The sequence below is a fragment of the Neoarthrinium moseri genome, assembly GCF_022829205.1.
Source record: "Neoarthrinium moseri strain CBS 164.80 chromosome Unknown scaffold84_Wmoseri_CBS_16480, whole genome shotgun sequence".
Taxonomy (NCBI): Eukaryota; Fungi; Ascomycota; class Sordariomycetes; order Amphisphaeriales; family Apiosporaceae; genus Neoarthrinium; species Neoarthrinium moseri.
The window spans coordinates 14,159-29,377 of NW_026055198.1; the positions used below are offsets into that span (position 1 = coordinate 14,159).

Below are 15,219 nucleotides of genomic sequence, written 5' to 3' on the forward strand. Positions count from 1 at the left end.
GGGATCCGAGCCGCGCCGCTGTCCCAACTTTCAGCTCATCAACAGCTAGACCTTCGTTGTCCAGAGGTCGCGCCCGCGACAACTGTCTTTGACAAACTGCCACGCTCGCTTCTAACCACTTGGAGTCCGATCCACTGGGGTCGCAATGCGATGAAGGGACATATACTGATTTCATTCATTGAGAAGACTACATTGCTAGTATAGTACACGCCTATGGCTCGCACTCACTAGGAAAGAATCTTCAGCGGTTTTCTTCACAATTCTCGCAAATCATCATGTCCGGAACGCCGCTCGAGCCGGGACGCTTGTCGCTCCAGGCTGGCGATGGATCTACCGGGACGCGGACGGGCCTCGTCGAGGACATGTCCAAGAAGGCGGCATTCAAGCGGATGCGTTTACCACGCTCCCACTCCACATCTAATATGCTGGATACTGTCAACAGCTTCTCATCGCGGTCTGCTAAGCTTGAGCCCCAGGACAATGAGGGCGAGCAAAATGAGCGACACAGTTTGCGCGACCTGGCCAAGTTCCTCCGGACCACTGCGCCGCCACGTCACTCTACCGCGTCGAACGACAACTTCTTCAGCTTATCAGGGTCCGGGCCGATGGACAGGAAACGGTCCATACAGTCGTTGATCAGAAGGAAACGCGGGAGGGCACCAGCTATGTCCCTACAACTACAACCCTCCGACATTCAGCTCTCTGACAGGATTGTTGCGAAGAAGACTATAGAAGGATACCCTTATGCCACCATAGATCTTTCCGACCAGGGCAGTGCCAACGCTGCTACACCTCGCGCACAATCTCCCGCCTCTAATGATGCTCCTGCTCGGCCGAAATTTCACCCGCCTTCATGGCCGGAGAGGACATCTTCAAAGGGGGCGCTAAGCCCAACATTCCCGGCTTCGTCGGGGTCCTTGGAGGGTTCACCTAAGAAAGTCGATATACGGCATGGGAGTACTGGTTCAGCAAACGATACCGTTAGGGGAAGAAGAGTGACTCGTGCTCTTCACAGTGATAGACACTCTTCTCTACGGGATTCCGTCGATGGGCAGAATGAGCTTCAGCCGTCTCTGCGGAGGACGATTCCCGTTATTGACCAATACAATGGGATGCAGCCAAGTCCGAGAGGGTCTTCTCTTGCAGCAACACAAGCTCAGACAGGTCCCAAACATCAAAATTCAATATCTCAGGGTTCAGTAGTGGAGTTTCCTGCAACGCCACCACCATCAGGACAATTGCGAGATTTTGAATGGCCCGAAGTCAAGATTCATTCCGTTACAACATCGCCACCAACCTCACCAATGTCATCAAGCAACAGAGAACGCCAGGATAGTTTACCGGGCCTGCATTCCAGGCTGTCATCGCCCACAACCCCCCGCAATGCGGCAAAGAAGCCACCAGCTATCGTAGTCAAATCCACCTTGACTGTACCTAGCGAAGCTCTGGTCCCCGAATCACCCGGTTTTCCAAATATGCTTGCTGCCATGACGTTTCCATCACCCCCACGGAGTTCAAGGTCGCCGTCTCCAGCAAGCAGCCTGAACTCGAGAGCGCCGACCCTATCCTCAGCTATATCTCCCCCAACCATACGACCTCGAACATCGAGCAAAAAAGCCAACAGATCTCTCTCTACCGCCATCTCCTTGGATGAGATCGTTATGCAACCAACACGCCCTGGTCTTTCACACTCGCAGTCTGATTATATCACCACAGCCTCCAAAGGCTTACAACGCCCCTTGCCAGTCGATTTGCGTGCTGCAGAAGCCCCAATACAGGCGGAAACGTTATCTTTCGCGGCGGCAGCAGACGTCATGACCTCAAAGGAGTCAATGCTAGCAGCAGATGATGCCTCGATAGTTCGGCCTGATTCTGCGGCGTCATTTGTAACGGCCTGTGAGGACCGTCGCGAGTCCATCGCGCAATCAGTCGTGAGCGATACAGATTCCCGTCGACTATCGACCTCGAGTACCGCTACGTATACAACAGAATCTTACAGGCAATCCACTTCAACCAGCGACTCCAATCGCCAGTCAACGAGGAGCAATGCGACAACAGCCAGTACTGTGCTCAGCATTCCCGATGATGAATTCAGAAAAGACTCAACATCAGACATCGACTACACACGGGAGACATTCACATCGTCCCCACCACCGTCAGAAAGCGGTTCCAAGCAAAATACGTATGACGCGCGCTCAGATTACACAAGCCGACTCCGTCCTGAAGGGGGCCTTCCACCCCAAACAGCCATCCCAGGCTGGGAAGGTGTCGGCAAACCCATGAGTATTGCGGAGAGAAGGATGATGCGAAAGGGGAAATCAGGTGAAATACGACAGCAAAGTATCGATCTATCTCGATCCAGCATGAAGCTGCCTGTTCAGGGACCGTCCAGCTTTGAGTCTGTCGACTCTCCGATTCTCGGATGGTTCTCATATAAGAGCCCCGTAGTCCGCAAGCCTTCTTTCCGTGGCCCCTCCCCTCTCGCAAAAGAAGTGGACGCATCTTCTGCATCCATTGTTGAGGCACATGAAAGTCATCAAGCAGAGTCGCCATCAACGTTGGGCATCCAGAAACCGCAGATCCTTCAAAACACAGTGCCAGCGGCCGCTCCCACAGCAGATCAATCTGGGACTGATTTGATACACACTCCGACTCGTCAAGAATGGAGTATGTCGCCGATATTGGCCGAAGTCATTGAACCGGAGCCAGTTCCTGAGTTATCTAAAGCACCAGCTTGTGAGCTTACGATTTCACCGATTATGGTGGTTGCCAGCGTCAAGCCCGGCGTGCTTCTCTCGCCTACTTCTAACCTACGTGTGTCGACTGTGTTGAGCTTTGACAACACTTCACCTCCACATCTACCTCCCAGGTCCCCTTTGCGACCAAGAGCGCACACTAAACGACTTTCTCGCGCAAAGCTATTACCAATCAAGGTGTCCGCAGTCCCTTCTGCAACGATCGATCACGCGAAGGCCACGTATGCCCAAGGATCTGGAAGGTCTAGCGTACCGACCGTTTCCCCTTCTTCGCAGGCCAGAGCACTAAAGCGACTCAGCCTTCCGGCTCACATCATGTGCTCGACTACATCACCAGCATCGTGGGACCGAACTCCACCGCGACGGGGCCACAAGGAACTGGACAGAGAGGAACCTGACACAGAAGAAGAGGCTGTCGAACCGGAGGATCTCGATCCTCAACCCCGGCGTCGAAGTATCGTGGTAAAGGAACGTTTTGAGAAGCAAAAACTGGAGAAAGAGAAAGAAATCGCGGATTTGGTCGCCAAGGCTGCCTTCACAGTTTCCAAGCGTGAGAAGGAGAACCCCTCTAAAGACAATGTTGAGCAGTCCAGCGAGCATTCGCGCAAGAAATCACGCACAACCGACGAGCTTGAACGCCGGGTTCGACGTCTGCAAAGGCACAGTGATGCATGGCTTGATGTTCTGGACCCCTTGCTGGAAAACATGACTCGGACATTGAAGGAAATGAAGAAGGATGGCAAAGGAGCTCCGCTGTTGATGGATGAATTCATCATAGATATGGCGGCCGAGGCACGACGGTCAATGCTTTCTGTGATTGCGACAGATGGAGATGCGACTGGAAAAGGACCATTATTCGAAGACTTCGACGGTGCTCATCAGGGAGCTAGTCTTATGCCACAGCAAAAGACTGTGGGCAAGAAAAGGCGAGGATTGAAGGGTGGATCAAAGCTTCGATTGCAACTCGAACAACCCAAAGCAGAAATAGCTGCTATTGCCTCTGAACCAGTACAAGACGTTGCAAAGGCTGAACCGGAGGCAGCACCACTCCGAGAACCTGAGGTGCAAGAAGTGGTGCTGCCTCCACCGCCAGCTGCTCAAACCCCGCGTACGCCCTTGGAACATGAGTTTGAAGCCGAAGTCGCCGTACGACGTCGTATTCAACAGCAGGAGAAGATGATGGATGAACTGATGAATCGCTGGGGTGTGCCATCGCCCATGCCTCCACCTTCAGGGAAGTCTGCCCTACAAACTGAACCCGGGGTCGGACAAGAAGAAAAAGCCCCAACAGGAAACAGCCGAAGCAGCTCTGTCAACACCGTCAAGCCGGACCAGCCCGATGACAGCGAAGGCGATACAATTGGCTCGTCTCTACTAGCTCTGAAGACGCCCCTGACAAGATTTTGGGTGGCCGAAAATGAAGGCGGCGGTAGTCGCAGAGGCAGCGCAGCGAACAGCAGAAGGGGAAGTCGCCGGTGGAGTAGTGCCGGCGAGAGGATAAGTTGGAAGCCAGGCGACAGCAACTGCATGAACTTGCTGATGCAGGAACTCAGGGAGACTTCGCGCCTGAGCCTCGAAAGCCGTGGGGATGTGGGCAGTCTTTTATGATCGATGAGCCTTGGACGGTATGTGTAGGGAAGGAATCATCGATGAGCATTGAGCAAGGACGATGACACGGGTTCAACAACCATTTCTCCAGTAATGGACTTTCTTTTGACGGCAATGTGAGGTAATATGGGCAGAGAAAATTTTCATTTCATTTTCCGGCCGTTGCGCAGATACCCTAGTAGATACCCAAGCGAATTGTACGCAGTCCTTTCATACTACGCAGAATAGCTATTTTAATCAGAATTTCAATACGAGAAGCCCGTTCAAAAAGGTGGCCACGAAAGTAACATGATTCATTCGCATGATAATTATGCTAGAGGATGTGAAGAAGTGATCGATGTTCCGGATAATCTCAGTGCAAGACCTCCAACGCGGATCGGATGTCCGTGGTCAGTAGTCTACTCAGCTACTCGGCCTTCGTTGCTTCCCTTCTGTCTCTTAGGTCTTCCTTCACCAAGTCAGCTGCTCGCTCGGCGACTGCGTAGACTGTCGCCATCGGATTGCCCTTTGGAGTGATGGGGAACACACTCGCGTCGACGATCCGCAGGTTCGTAGTCCCGTGTGCCACCAGTCGTTCATCAACCACACCACCTTTATCAAGTGGGAGCATTGCGCATGTGGAGGTTGGGTGCCACCCACTCTGTGTCATATTCCTGAGGTATTTTTTCATTTCCTCGAGATCGGTGAGGTTGGCTGGCGCTCCAGCATTTCGGCGCCCGTCGAGCTTCAGCAAAGACGCCAGTGGCTCCGTGGAGATGATGGTGGATATGTAAGTCATATGCCTGGCAAGAACCTCAAGGTCGAGCGGATGGGCGAGATATCGCGGGTCGGCCTTAACGGGATCTGAAGGGTTCGCGCTACGTATATGCACACATCCACGAGACAAGGGCTGAAGCAGCAGTATAGCAATGGAAAGATAATTACCAGGTAGGAAACCAGAAGACATCAAGGAAGAGCCAGATCCGGAGCTGAAGTTCCCTTGTGCCGCGTAGGTGAAGAACCCTCCTGTGGATTCCTCTCCTTTTTCGAGCAGATGGTGGTAGTAATCCGTATGAGCTTCTTGGAGCGGATGTGTGTCCTCGGGGTCGCGATAATTGGCAAGCGAATCAGGTATCTTGTTCAGCAGGGGTAGAAAGGCATAGGAGAATATACCACCGATGGCTAGGGGCCCAAATTGTGAGGTTCCGTACTGCTCCATAGCTGCCTTTAACGCGGCGGGGTCCTGCCTGAGAAGATCGTCTATGGTCTTCACCTGGTCACCAACTTCGAAACTTAGCCCGGCCATTGGGTGGTCTTGCAAGTTTTCCCCGACGTACTTGTTTCCGACAACGACAGGGATACCCAGTGTTGACAGAAGCTCTGGGTCACCTATGCCAGACAGTTCGAGGAGTTTCGGGGAGTTCAAGGCCCCAGCTGCCAGGATTACCTCCTCTTTGATATCAACAGTCCTGGTCTCATCTTCGTGGATATATTCTACACCCACGACTCTGGTCTTGTTGGTACCGTGTAAAAGTAGCTTCTGGACCCTGGCTCCGCTGACGACGGTCAAGTTAGGTCGGTGTTGGACGGGTTTCCAGTATGTGGAAGCAGCATAGCTTCGCTGACGAGTCTGAGGGTCAATCGTAGCAGCATTCGTGTATGCGCCCACATTGCTCCCAGAGAAAGGGTCGCTCGTAGCCTTTAGACCCAATGAATCTAAAGTCTCGATCCATGCTCTGGGGACCGGGTTCTCGGTACCAGCAGGAAAGCTGGTCTTGATTGGCCCATCCGAACCCCGTACAGCATTGTCAATGAGATTTAAATGAAGATGACGAAAGGTAACCTTATCTGCTGGGGGACGATCCAGGGTGTGGAATTTTTTGTAGTACGGGGCGAGGGTTTCCCAGCTCCAGCCAGGGTTACCAAGACCACCCCATGCGTCGATGTTCACTTTCGCGTTGGCAACAAGAGCCTGCCCGTTGATAGCACTACTTCCTCCAAGGACGTGTCCATGCGGAATGCTGACAGTCTTCCCATTAAGGGCCAGCTACGATGAATGTTGGACAGCGGCCAGAAACGCTCATAGGACGTGACTTACCTGCGGTTCTGTTACTGTGTTCCAGTCTGCGTCTGTTCCTAGCAAGGTGGGAAACAGAGCAGGAGTTGTGACACGAGGATCTGATGTCAAATCGCGCCCCGCTTCGAGGACAAGCACGCTTACATTGCTGTTCTCACTGAGCCGATTGGCCAAGACGAGACCTGCAGTGCCCCCACCGACCACAACGAAATCGTATTTCTTGGCGACCATCGATATTCATGTGTTCCAAATGTGCTGAGTTGCCGGCGAAGCAATTCTACCAGGAATCAACATCGGGTTGATCCTTCGTTGTTGGGTTTCAACCCGTGAGAAGAATCTCCTTTGATCTAAGTTCATAATAAGGGATGAATCGACCAAAATTCCAGACCCCGCATTGCTGAACGCAGGGATGAGAAAGATATATGCAGCCTCTACGCAGTGTAACTGTGAGAAAAGGATGTTGGTTGGGAAGTTGCATGGAACTTTCACCCAGCCTGCCGCGAATTTTACAAGATTAGCCCTCCACGCGCGGTGGGAGGCCGTTTGCTGTATGAAAGATATGGACATGCAGTTAGGGCATTAAGTAGGAACAAAAGCTTGTGTAGGGTCTTAAACACAATCAATAGACTGAAGATCCATTTTACTTGCTTGGATGTTGATTCTGTCTATCCCCTGTTTCTTTACTGGCTTCCTGTAGCTAACCGACGCCTCTACCCTACTGATAATTTAATTGTATGGTAATTCAGAGACCAACCTGCATCCTTGGTACTCTCGAGCTTGTACCAATAAGATGGCGTGTGAACATACTAGGTATGCGAGTTGGTAATGGCGTGATGCGGCCCGATTTAAGGGATGTTTCGCTCTTAAGAGTGTTACGTCGCTAGGTGTCATCGAATGTCTGCACCTATCGACTAAGCAATTAAGTTGTTATTTGTAGAATTTTGGATTTGCCAAAGCGTCTCCGTTCGCGGCGGCTAGAACCTCAAGTTTGGGCAGCTGTATACCCATGTAGACAGCTTCTATGTGCAGGTTGCAAAGTTTAAGAATGTAGGGACCATAAGTGAGAACTCAAAAACCACAAGGTATTACTCATCTTGAATAGTGATCCAAAATAAACCGCTCCACTTCGCTACGAATATATCTAGCCAGACTACACCCCCTGACCTTGTCTCTGAATCTAGGCATTACACATGTATGGAGTGCTCAATCACTTCATATGACATGTTTTAAGACAGCTGGCAGAACCAAGAGTGACCCCAGTGCCCACCGGTGGGATCTTGCCATATATGGTGTCGAGGTCATCTGCGCTCAAGCTGCCCCCGAATGCAGCCGCAACCATGTCACGGGGCAAGCCGAAGAGGCCGTTTGCCACGTTGTGGGTACCGGGGTCCTCGGTGCTCAACGCCGATACCAACGTCGCCTTGTCACAGCCTGCGATGCTTGCGTAAGCTCAAAGTATACGTTGAAACCACTCCCAGCCGAAAGTGCTTCCGCGACTTACCCATATTCTGCATCGAGTGCAGGCTGCCTTTGGGGAAGAGCGTCATCTGACCTGGTTCCAGCAGGACCTTGATCAGCTCCCCGCCGTTCTCGGGAATCATGTAGGTCTCCACTGTTCCCTCAATAACGACAATGTAGTTCGAAGCCCGTGGGTGGTAGTGCGGCGGCTGCATAGCGCAGGGACCTAGGTTCACCCACGACATGGTGAGGCCGTTTCCCACTGTCGCTGGGAATGTGGCGGCATTGGCGTTGATGACGGCGCCGGGGTTGTATTGGTACGTAGGTTGTGCGAAGAAGTCGAACCTCCAGTCAGACGGCGAAGGAAGCAACGCTACTTTGTCCAAGGCTGTAGGCGCTTGAGCGAGCGAGATGTCGAGGGTAGAGTTGAGCGTCTTATCGGTTGCCGAGGCTGCCCAGGCCAGGGACAAGACGAGAAGAGGTGTTAAACTCATTCGCGCCATTGTAGTAGAAGAAAGAAAGGATTGGTCTAGCGATGAAATAACTTTTGGGATGTCCTCGATATGCTGGTGTTCATATACTCCTAAGATGCCATATTACCCTGGTAGCCGGGAAGAATTGCTTAATTCCGCTTGGAAGCTTGTTCACATATAAGCTTTCGACGTTTAATTTGACAATTGCTATCCAGGTAGTCTCATGTAAACTTAAAATCTCGTACATTTAGACTCTCGCGAGTCTAGCCCTTTACAAATCTAAACCAAACCAGGCATGATTATGCTAACAGAAGTATGCAGACAGTGTGATTCGGCGACTTGTCTCGACGCCAGGCATTCGCGTAGATGGTGGCACCGATACATTTCGAATCTGGCTCCTGCCTGACATATCATGACCCAAGCCACAAAAGCCCATTTCTGCAACCCCAAGATCCATGGCATAGCTTGTAGGGGATGAAGTCAGCCTAAGAGATATGACTCCTACACCGAAAACGGCCCCATCGTATGACTTGAGGAATAAGCTTCAGTAGTCAAGTGTGATTTGGTCGAATATTCTGGTTGCGTCTCATATGTCGGAGTTCAGTAATGACTATGACGGTGCCTTGACTAAAGAATGTGGATATTCCAGCTCAATAGCGTCATGTGCTCGGATGAGCACAGACATAACGGCGAGAGATAGCAACGACAAAGCACCCCGCCAGATCGTGCAGAAGAAGCATCTCTCGCGTGGCACATCTGAGACATTACCATCCCAATGGTACCCAATGGTGAGTAGCGCTAGTTGAGCCTCAACCCGGCACGTGCGAAAAGAAAACGTGGCCCGGCTGCTTGCGCTGATCCTACTGGTAGAAGAACGACATGCGGAAAGTATACGTTGGCTGTAGAGGCCCAGTCCCGCACCGTTGAATACTCATGAACACGTAAAAATCGGCTCCCACCAATCATGTTTCGAGTTAGCCGAAATGTCCGCGACTGCCGCACCGATGGCCTGATGAGGCTCAACTGCTATGGGTTCCGCCGCGGGTGGACAATAGGGGCAAACCACTACTGTACAGATGACCGGTCTATCACAGCCCAAAGGGCCCCTCTAGGTACTCTGATACTGACTCATTGAATAATGCCAAATGCGAAGTGGGAGAAACAAAACCGCATAACAGTACTAACTTAGCGGGCAGATGCTGGCGAAACCTGTGGCACATCACCTCGGTATCCAGGAGTTGAGCCATTTGTGGCCAGATCTCCAGTAACAGAACAATCACAATATGCGAGTTTTATGGCTTTAAAATTTCATTCATTGAGAACACGCGCTCAGCAATGTGTTTCAGTCCTCTATCATGCTCTCCGTACTCAATATCACACCCGATGCAGACTCAGGCCCCCCTTTTTGCAAATTCAAATTGTCTGTCCCCACCTTCCGGACACCACTGGGCGCAGCAACAATACCTTCGGCGCGTAGATATCTGAGAGTTGCTGAAGGGACTCCAATCTTCTTCTTGAGGAGTTTATTGCATTGTTCTCGAATGAGGGAACGGATCCCAGCAGAATCATTGTTCTCCAGAATCCACCTCAGCACTGGTAATAGATCGTCTGCTTCAAGGCACTGTCGTGCCTCGCGTGTGAGGTCAGATATTCTTCGTTCCCTGTGGTGATTCTCTAGAAGATAAATCGCGTTGTGGGGCACGCGATGTGCCAGAGCTCCTGCCCACGGGTAGGATACTTGCTCATCTGGATTGCTCTTGTCAAGATCCAGAAGTAGCTCCAGGGTGGCGATGTTGTTGTCTACGCCAGAAGCAGCGAGGCCGAGGGGTTTAGCCCCTAGAAATGCTTGTGATGGATCCTCTCTTCTGTAACCTCGTTGTAACAGGGCCGCTACAACTGCTGACATTCCTGCAAAGGCTGCCAAGTGAAGCGGAGACATAGGTGTTTTTTTTAAAACTTCCACTGCGCTTCTAGAGTCGGTAGAATTCTGCGCGAGCAGTAGCGACAGGGACGGGAGTCGTTTTGCTATAGCCATGCAGAGTGGCGTGTAGAGAAACGCTGCGTTCTTATCGTAAAATCCATTTCGGACCTCTAAATTAGCCACAAACTCACAACCTCCAGCGACCAACTTTCTCGCGCCTTTCGGTTCTTTATGCCAAGCGTCGATATAGCATCCACTTTCGACAAGAACCTGGGCAGCGTTGGTGGAGTTTCGGATGACAGCTAGCATCAGCGGCACGCAACCATAGCGCTTGACGTCGACATAGCCTGGCCAGAACTTCGCACTGGCAATGACAGCCTTTTTTGCGGCATACTTGTTGTTGACTACAGCTGCGTGATGCAAAGCAGTCTCCTTGATGCGGAGGTCTGGTCGCAGCTGGAAAAGTTGGTGTCTCTGCGCTGCCACTGGAATGCTTACAAGTTGAGTGTTCATTAAAGCCTCCAATGTGATCGGCAATTGGATTTTCTCTCGCAGAATGGCATCATTCTCTTGCTGCTTCGTCTTCAAAATATCTGCAATGTAGATCTCCATTTCTAGAAGACGCCAATGCTGTTTGCTGGCAAGGGCCAGGGACATGATATCTCGCGGCTGATGCAAATAAAACTTGGCCGTTCGGAGCAGGATATGGTCCGGTAACCGCTGCTCTCCTGTGGGATGTTCCTCTGCATCATTCACTTCTGGTGTCTCTGAATGAATATTTGTGAGGATTTGAGATGACGAGAGGAGCGCTTCTTCCAGCGCCGTGAGCGTGCGGCCCGTTTGGATAATTTGGGCGAAGTTCATAATGGATAGCTGACGTGAATCATTCGGAGTTTGGTGGGGTGATTGTATGGTGAATCAAAGCATTGGCTGGGTGTGCCCTTTGAAGATGAAAGGCGTTGGTTGAGGAGGAGTGTTAGACGAAGAATGTCTCTAATTAGCTACGCCGCGTTACAGCATGACAACGATCCACAACACTCAGCAAGAACCAAATCGATAAGCATCATCCAGGCACGAAGGTGATGTTCAGAGCGGAAGCTCCTTGGCTAACTGTTCTTGGCAAGTTTACGCCTGAATATGGGCTACTGGAGTGTGTTTTAGGGTAGGCTGCCCTTGGCCTTTTGTCATAAATGTCGTAGACGTAGGGTGACTCAAGAGTCGTGCAGGAGCACCAGGGTGCTGGGTGGCCGAGAATAGTTTCAACAGGACAGAGGAGTGATGGCACTCCGCCATTAGTTGAGGCATCGGCTGTACAACGTAGTCACTGCTGCACCTGTATCAAATAGCAGGTGCACGCAGTTCTCCCCTTGTTCATCAGGAACCATTTACTACCGTTGGCAACTACGACTCACATCACTCAATTTCGGACTCATCACTGCACAACACACATGAAACAGTTCAAGACATCAGTTTCTTCAGCTTGTTTGGACTGCCGGACGATTTGTACAATTGGCTTGCGCCCAGGTATTATTTCCCAATGCTAATGTCCGATCCTCTAGTCATAAGCATGTAAATTCAGTCCATATCGCTTTCCCAAACACCGTAATATCGAGTTATGCAGGAGGTATCATAGAAGGTAATCCATTACCAATCTCTTGATAGGTTGCTCGAATTTACAGAACCTTGGCGAGGACACCGGTGGCGGGGGCGAGGATACCGCCGGCAACACCCTCAATGTTGCCAACGAGGCCAGAAACATCAGAGACAACGGGGCCGGTAGCAGTGCTGAGGACACCCTGAGCAAGACCAAGGACAGGGGCCAACAGAGGGGAGACGAGCTCGAGGACAGCCTTGACCTCAGGCTTGACGGCGTCCAGAACATCTGCACATTGTTAGACATAGCTCCTTATCATGCTCAAGTTGGGTTTACTTACCACCAACGACAGCGGCCAGGAGCTTGTTGATAGTGGAGTCGATGTCAGCGACGAGACCCTCAACCTCAGTCAAGAGGGCAGGGACGTTCTCGACCTCACCCTCAACGAGGGGGAAGACAATTCCGGTGACCATGGGAACAATGTCGGAGACAAGGCCATCGACCTCGGAGACGATGTTGCCGAGGGCAAGGTTGACGAGAGGGACGACGTCGTCGGTGACGACGTTGGCGAGGACCGACTCAATGTTGGAGAGCTCGGCCTCAACGAGGGCCTTGACGCTGCTGACAGCGCTGCTGATGGTGACGACAGCGGTGTCGCGGGCCTGGACCTGCTTGGGGGCAGGGGCGGCGATGGCCGAGCCGATAGAAACGGCGGCAAGAGCGAGCTTGAAGAACTGCATTTTGAAAGTGGATTATTGATTAATGAATGACTAAGTTGGAGTATGTGGTAAGAGAGTGACTGTGAGTTGGCTTGGCTTGACGAGGCGATGGAGAGCTGAGGAAAGAAGTTGCAAGACGGAGCCGGCTGGCCCACGATATATACGCCCTGCAAACACCCCTAAACAGACATTCCCACATGTTGGAGCCTTTGTGCTCCCATTTCGTCACTCCGGCCAGGTTCCGAATGGCGATGGACATTGACCTCGTCGTCCTCTTCGGCATACGCTGATTGCACGTTGGCACTGACCAGCATCCTGGGCAGGATGGATGTAGCAATGGGGATAAACTGCGTGGGCTAATGCCGCAGAGCGCGCTAACCCATGCCGACTCGGGAAATGTTCCTGCATAATGGGGTCCTCATCTCCCCGCATTCAGCACTATAGGTGCTGATCGTAATACCGAACCCCCTGCAACTCTCGAGAGAAGCTTATCATTAGCGCTGCAACTTCTCAAGGGCTGACAGTTTGACAGCCGGTAAGGGTCACAACGCTACCGGTAAGAAGGGGCATAGGTTGAGAGGGGCTTAGGGAGGACTGGAGCGGTCCCATTGGTTTCCAGCTGTTTTCAGTGACCATGTTAAACGTGGCCGGCTCCATAACAACAGTGACTCTGGAGTTTGGAAGAATTGTCGCGGCCATGAGGAACAAAGTGCCGGGGGTTTCCCTTCAACCAGAAGTCCATTCATTCTGGATCAGGCAGAACGGTATGATGTCAGGCTTGACAAGTTCATAGAACAGGGCGAACGCTTTCAAACCCAATGCCGATGGCGGCTGATCATTATCTCGACGTCCTTGGAGCTATGTACCACGAACTACGGAATTGGCACACGATAAAATGACTAGTACTGCCGTTCTAGAATCTCGATCGATGCAGCGTTGGATCTGGCCAAATGGAAGGCGGACGTTAGTCAACGTGGGCTGCTGAGCATGCGGATCTGACGAACCGGAGTGGTTCAAGCCGACAGTTGTGTTGCACAGAACAATATTCGCTGCAGCAATTGCTGATTGCGATGATCATGCCCCTTACATAGTACATGAAATTTCAGGGCTTAGTTGAGGGCCATCGAAAGCCAAGGGTCCATGGCGTGGACGGCGACCTGCCGATGCCATACCAACAGGGGCTGCGGAACTCTGGCGGCGTGGGATGTGTGGGCGTTAGACCTCCAACTCTGCGCTAACACATCGAGCCAAAAGCCGCGATGTCTGCCCTAAACACGCGCTTGGTGATCTTCAAGGAGAATAAAGTCACGCTTCACTTGGTGCCGACGATCCGCCATGCTCTTTGAGTTATCGCGCTCTGCGGAAACCTGGAGAGCCAAGCTGCGCTAACCACAGACGATTCTAGGACGGAGAGGGAGGGCCACCAAGACTATCGCCGTGGGGAGCATTCAGGAAGAGCAACCAACATAATGTGACAGCCTCACAACAGGACGCAACATTCTGTGCATATGTACAAGTATGCAGTCAGCCAACTGGGGACGGAAAACATTTTCTTCGAGACCAATTTCGTATCCATGCATTTCCAATGCAGTAACACCCGACATCCGACGGCGCAGCACCACAAGAGCCCCCGTAACCGACAGCCTTCAGGCTCCAGGATGCCGCATGGCAAACCCCGGGGATCCGCCTTTGGCGCCATAAAACGAAGAAGCTGTAGTGCAACTGGATGGTGGGCATGTCTGGATTTTCTGGCTTCGCTGATTGCATAGCGGAAGATCTCCATCTCTATGGTCTCGTCTATTCTTTGTACACTGCATTGGAATAGTCATTTCAAAATTCAATAGTTGTTCTGGTTTGTACAGATAGTGCAGACGACCACTTTCCCATCGTCATCGAGCCCACAACGTGAGCCTCTCTTCCCGGTCGATTGGGAGCTCCCAGGGGTCCCTAGTTGCCGGTCCACAGTTCGTACCGAGAAGTTTGATGATTTGGGCAGGGTCCCGCCCTTCCAAGTGCCGATCCCCTCTCTATTTTGATGGGTCGTCGTGAGTTGGCTTCATTTCACGGTAAGATACCGTACTTTTGGGGCTGTAACTGTTAGCACTAAACTAGAGCGGTACTGGCCACTAGAAGCAAGCTAGCCAACCAGGCCAACGGCCTTTGATGAAGACAGCGTCATTTATGGGGTGCGAAGGATAGCTCAAGTGACGACGTCAACGCCTGCTTGCATCGTCTTGGTTATTTCCATAGCTCCTTGAAGGCAATAATAGATAGTTTGTGCACATGGCCAGACCGTTGGGCTTCAACCAGTTGTCTCAGTTGACGCCATCGGCTCGTCGAATTTAGCTCGGAGTTCCACCGCATGGTGCTTTCAAGGACGTGCGGGACCCGGGGATCCGGAACCTGTCAGACTTACAATGCCTCGATTTCTGATCAACCACACTTATGCAATTCCATCATCTCAGGAGTCAGGATGCAGTCGACCAAGGGCGAGTGCATCTTCTGGTATGTCTGACTAATTCACAGTGTCGGCGCAGACTGCGCCGTTACTTGAAGCAGACTTCACACGCCCCTTCGTAAGCACATAGGTAAGGATGGGATGCCTCATTCACAAGTGGCGGTGGCCAGCTCTGT

At 51.8% G+C, this 15,219-nt stretch overlaps 5 protein-coding genes across 5 annotated transcripts; 1 reads left to right on the plus strand and 4 right to left on the minus strand.

The window, feature by feature from the left end:
• Positions 1 to 275: 275 nt before the first annotated feature.
• On the plus strand, positions 276 to 4,364 carry JN550_012326 (uncharacterized protein; the record flags this gene model as incomplete). The annotated part of the gene is made up of 1 exon (XM_049310790.1): positions 276 to 4,364. One exon carries the CDS (start codon positions 276 to 278, stop codon positions 4,362 to 4,364), a length of 4,089 nt encoding a protein of 1,362 aa, XP_049165661.1.
• Positions 4,365 to 4,770: 406 nt separating this feature from the next.
• JN550_012327 (uncharacterized protein) lies at positions 4,771 to 6,651 on the minus strand (the record flags this gene model as incomplete). Its single annotated transcript, XM_049310791.1, has 2 exons — positions 4,771 to 6,390; positions 6,442 to 6,651. The coding sequence occupies 2 exons, from the start codon at positions 6,649 to 6,651 to the stop codon at positions 4,771 to 4,773; spliced, it is 1,830 nt and encodes a 609-aa protein (XP_049165662.1).
• Positions 6,652 to 7,627: 976 nt separating this feature from the next.
• Positions 7,628 to 8,381, minus strand: JN550_012328 (uncharacterized protein; the record flags this gene model as incomplete). The annotated part of the gene is made up of 2 exons (XM_049310792.1): positions 7,628 to 7,851; positions 7,922 to 8,381. 2 exons carry the CDS (start codon positions 8,379 to 8,381, stop codon positions 7,628 to 7,630), a joined length of 684 nt encoding a protein of 227 aa, XP_049165663.1.
• Positions 8,382 to 9,693: 1,312 nt separating this feature from the next.
• On the minus strand, positions 9,694 to 11,136 carry JN550_012329 (uncharacterized protein; the record flags this gene model as incomplete). The annotated part of the gene is made up of 1 exon (XM_049310793.1): positions 9,694 to 11,136. The coding sequence occupies one exon, from the start codon at positions 11,134 to 11,136 to the stop codon at positions 9,694 to 9,696; it is 1,443 nt and encodes a 480-aa protein (XP_049165664.1).
• Positions 11,137 to 11,945: 809 nt separating this feature from the next.
• JN550_012330 (uncharacterized protein) lies at positions 11,946 to 12,606 on the minus strand (the record flags this gene model as incomplete). Its single annotated transcript, XM_049310794.1, has 2 exons — positions 11,946 to 12,154; positions 12,207 to 12,606. The coding sequence occupies 2 exons, from the start codon at positions 12,604 to 12,606 to the stop codon at positions 11,946 to 11,948; spliced, it is 609 nt and encodes a 202-aa protein (XP_049165665.1).
• Positions 12,607 to 15,219: the final 2,613 nt, after the last annotated feature.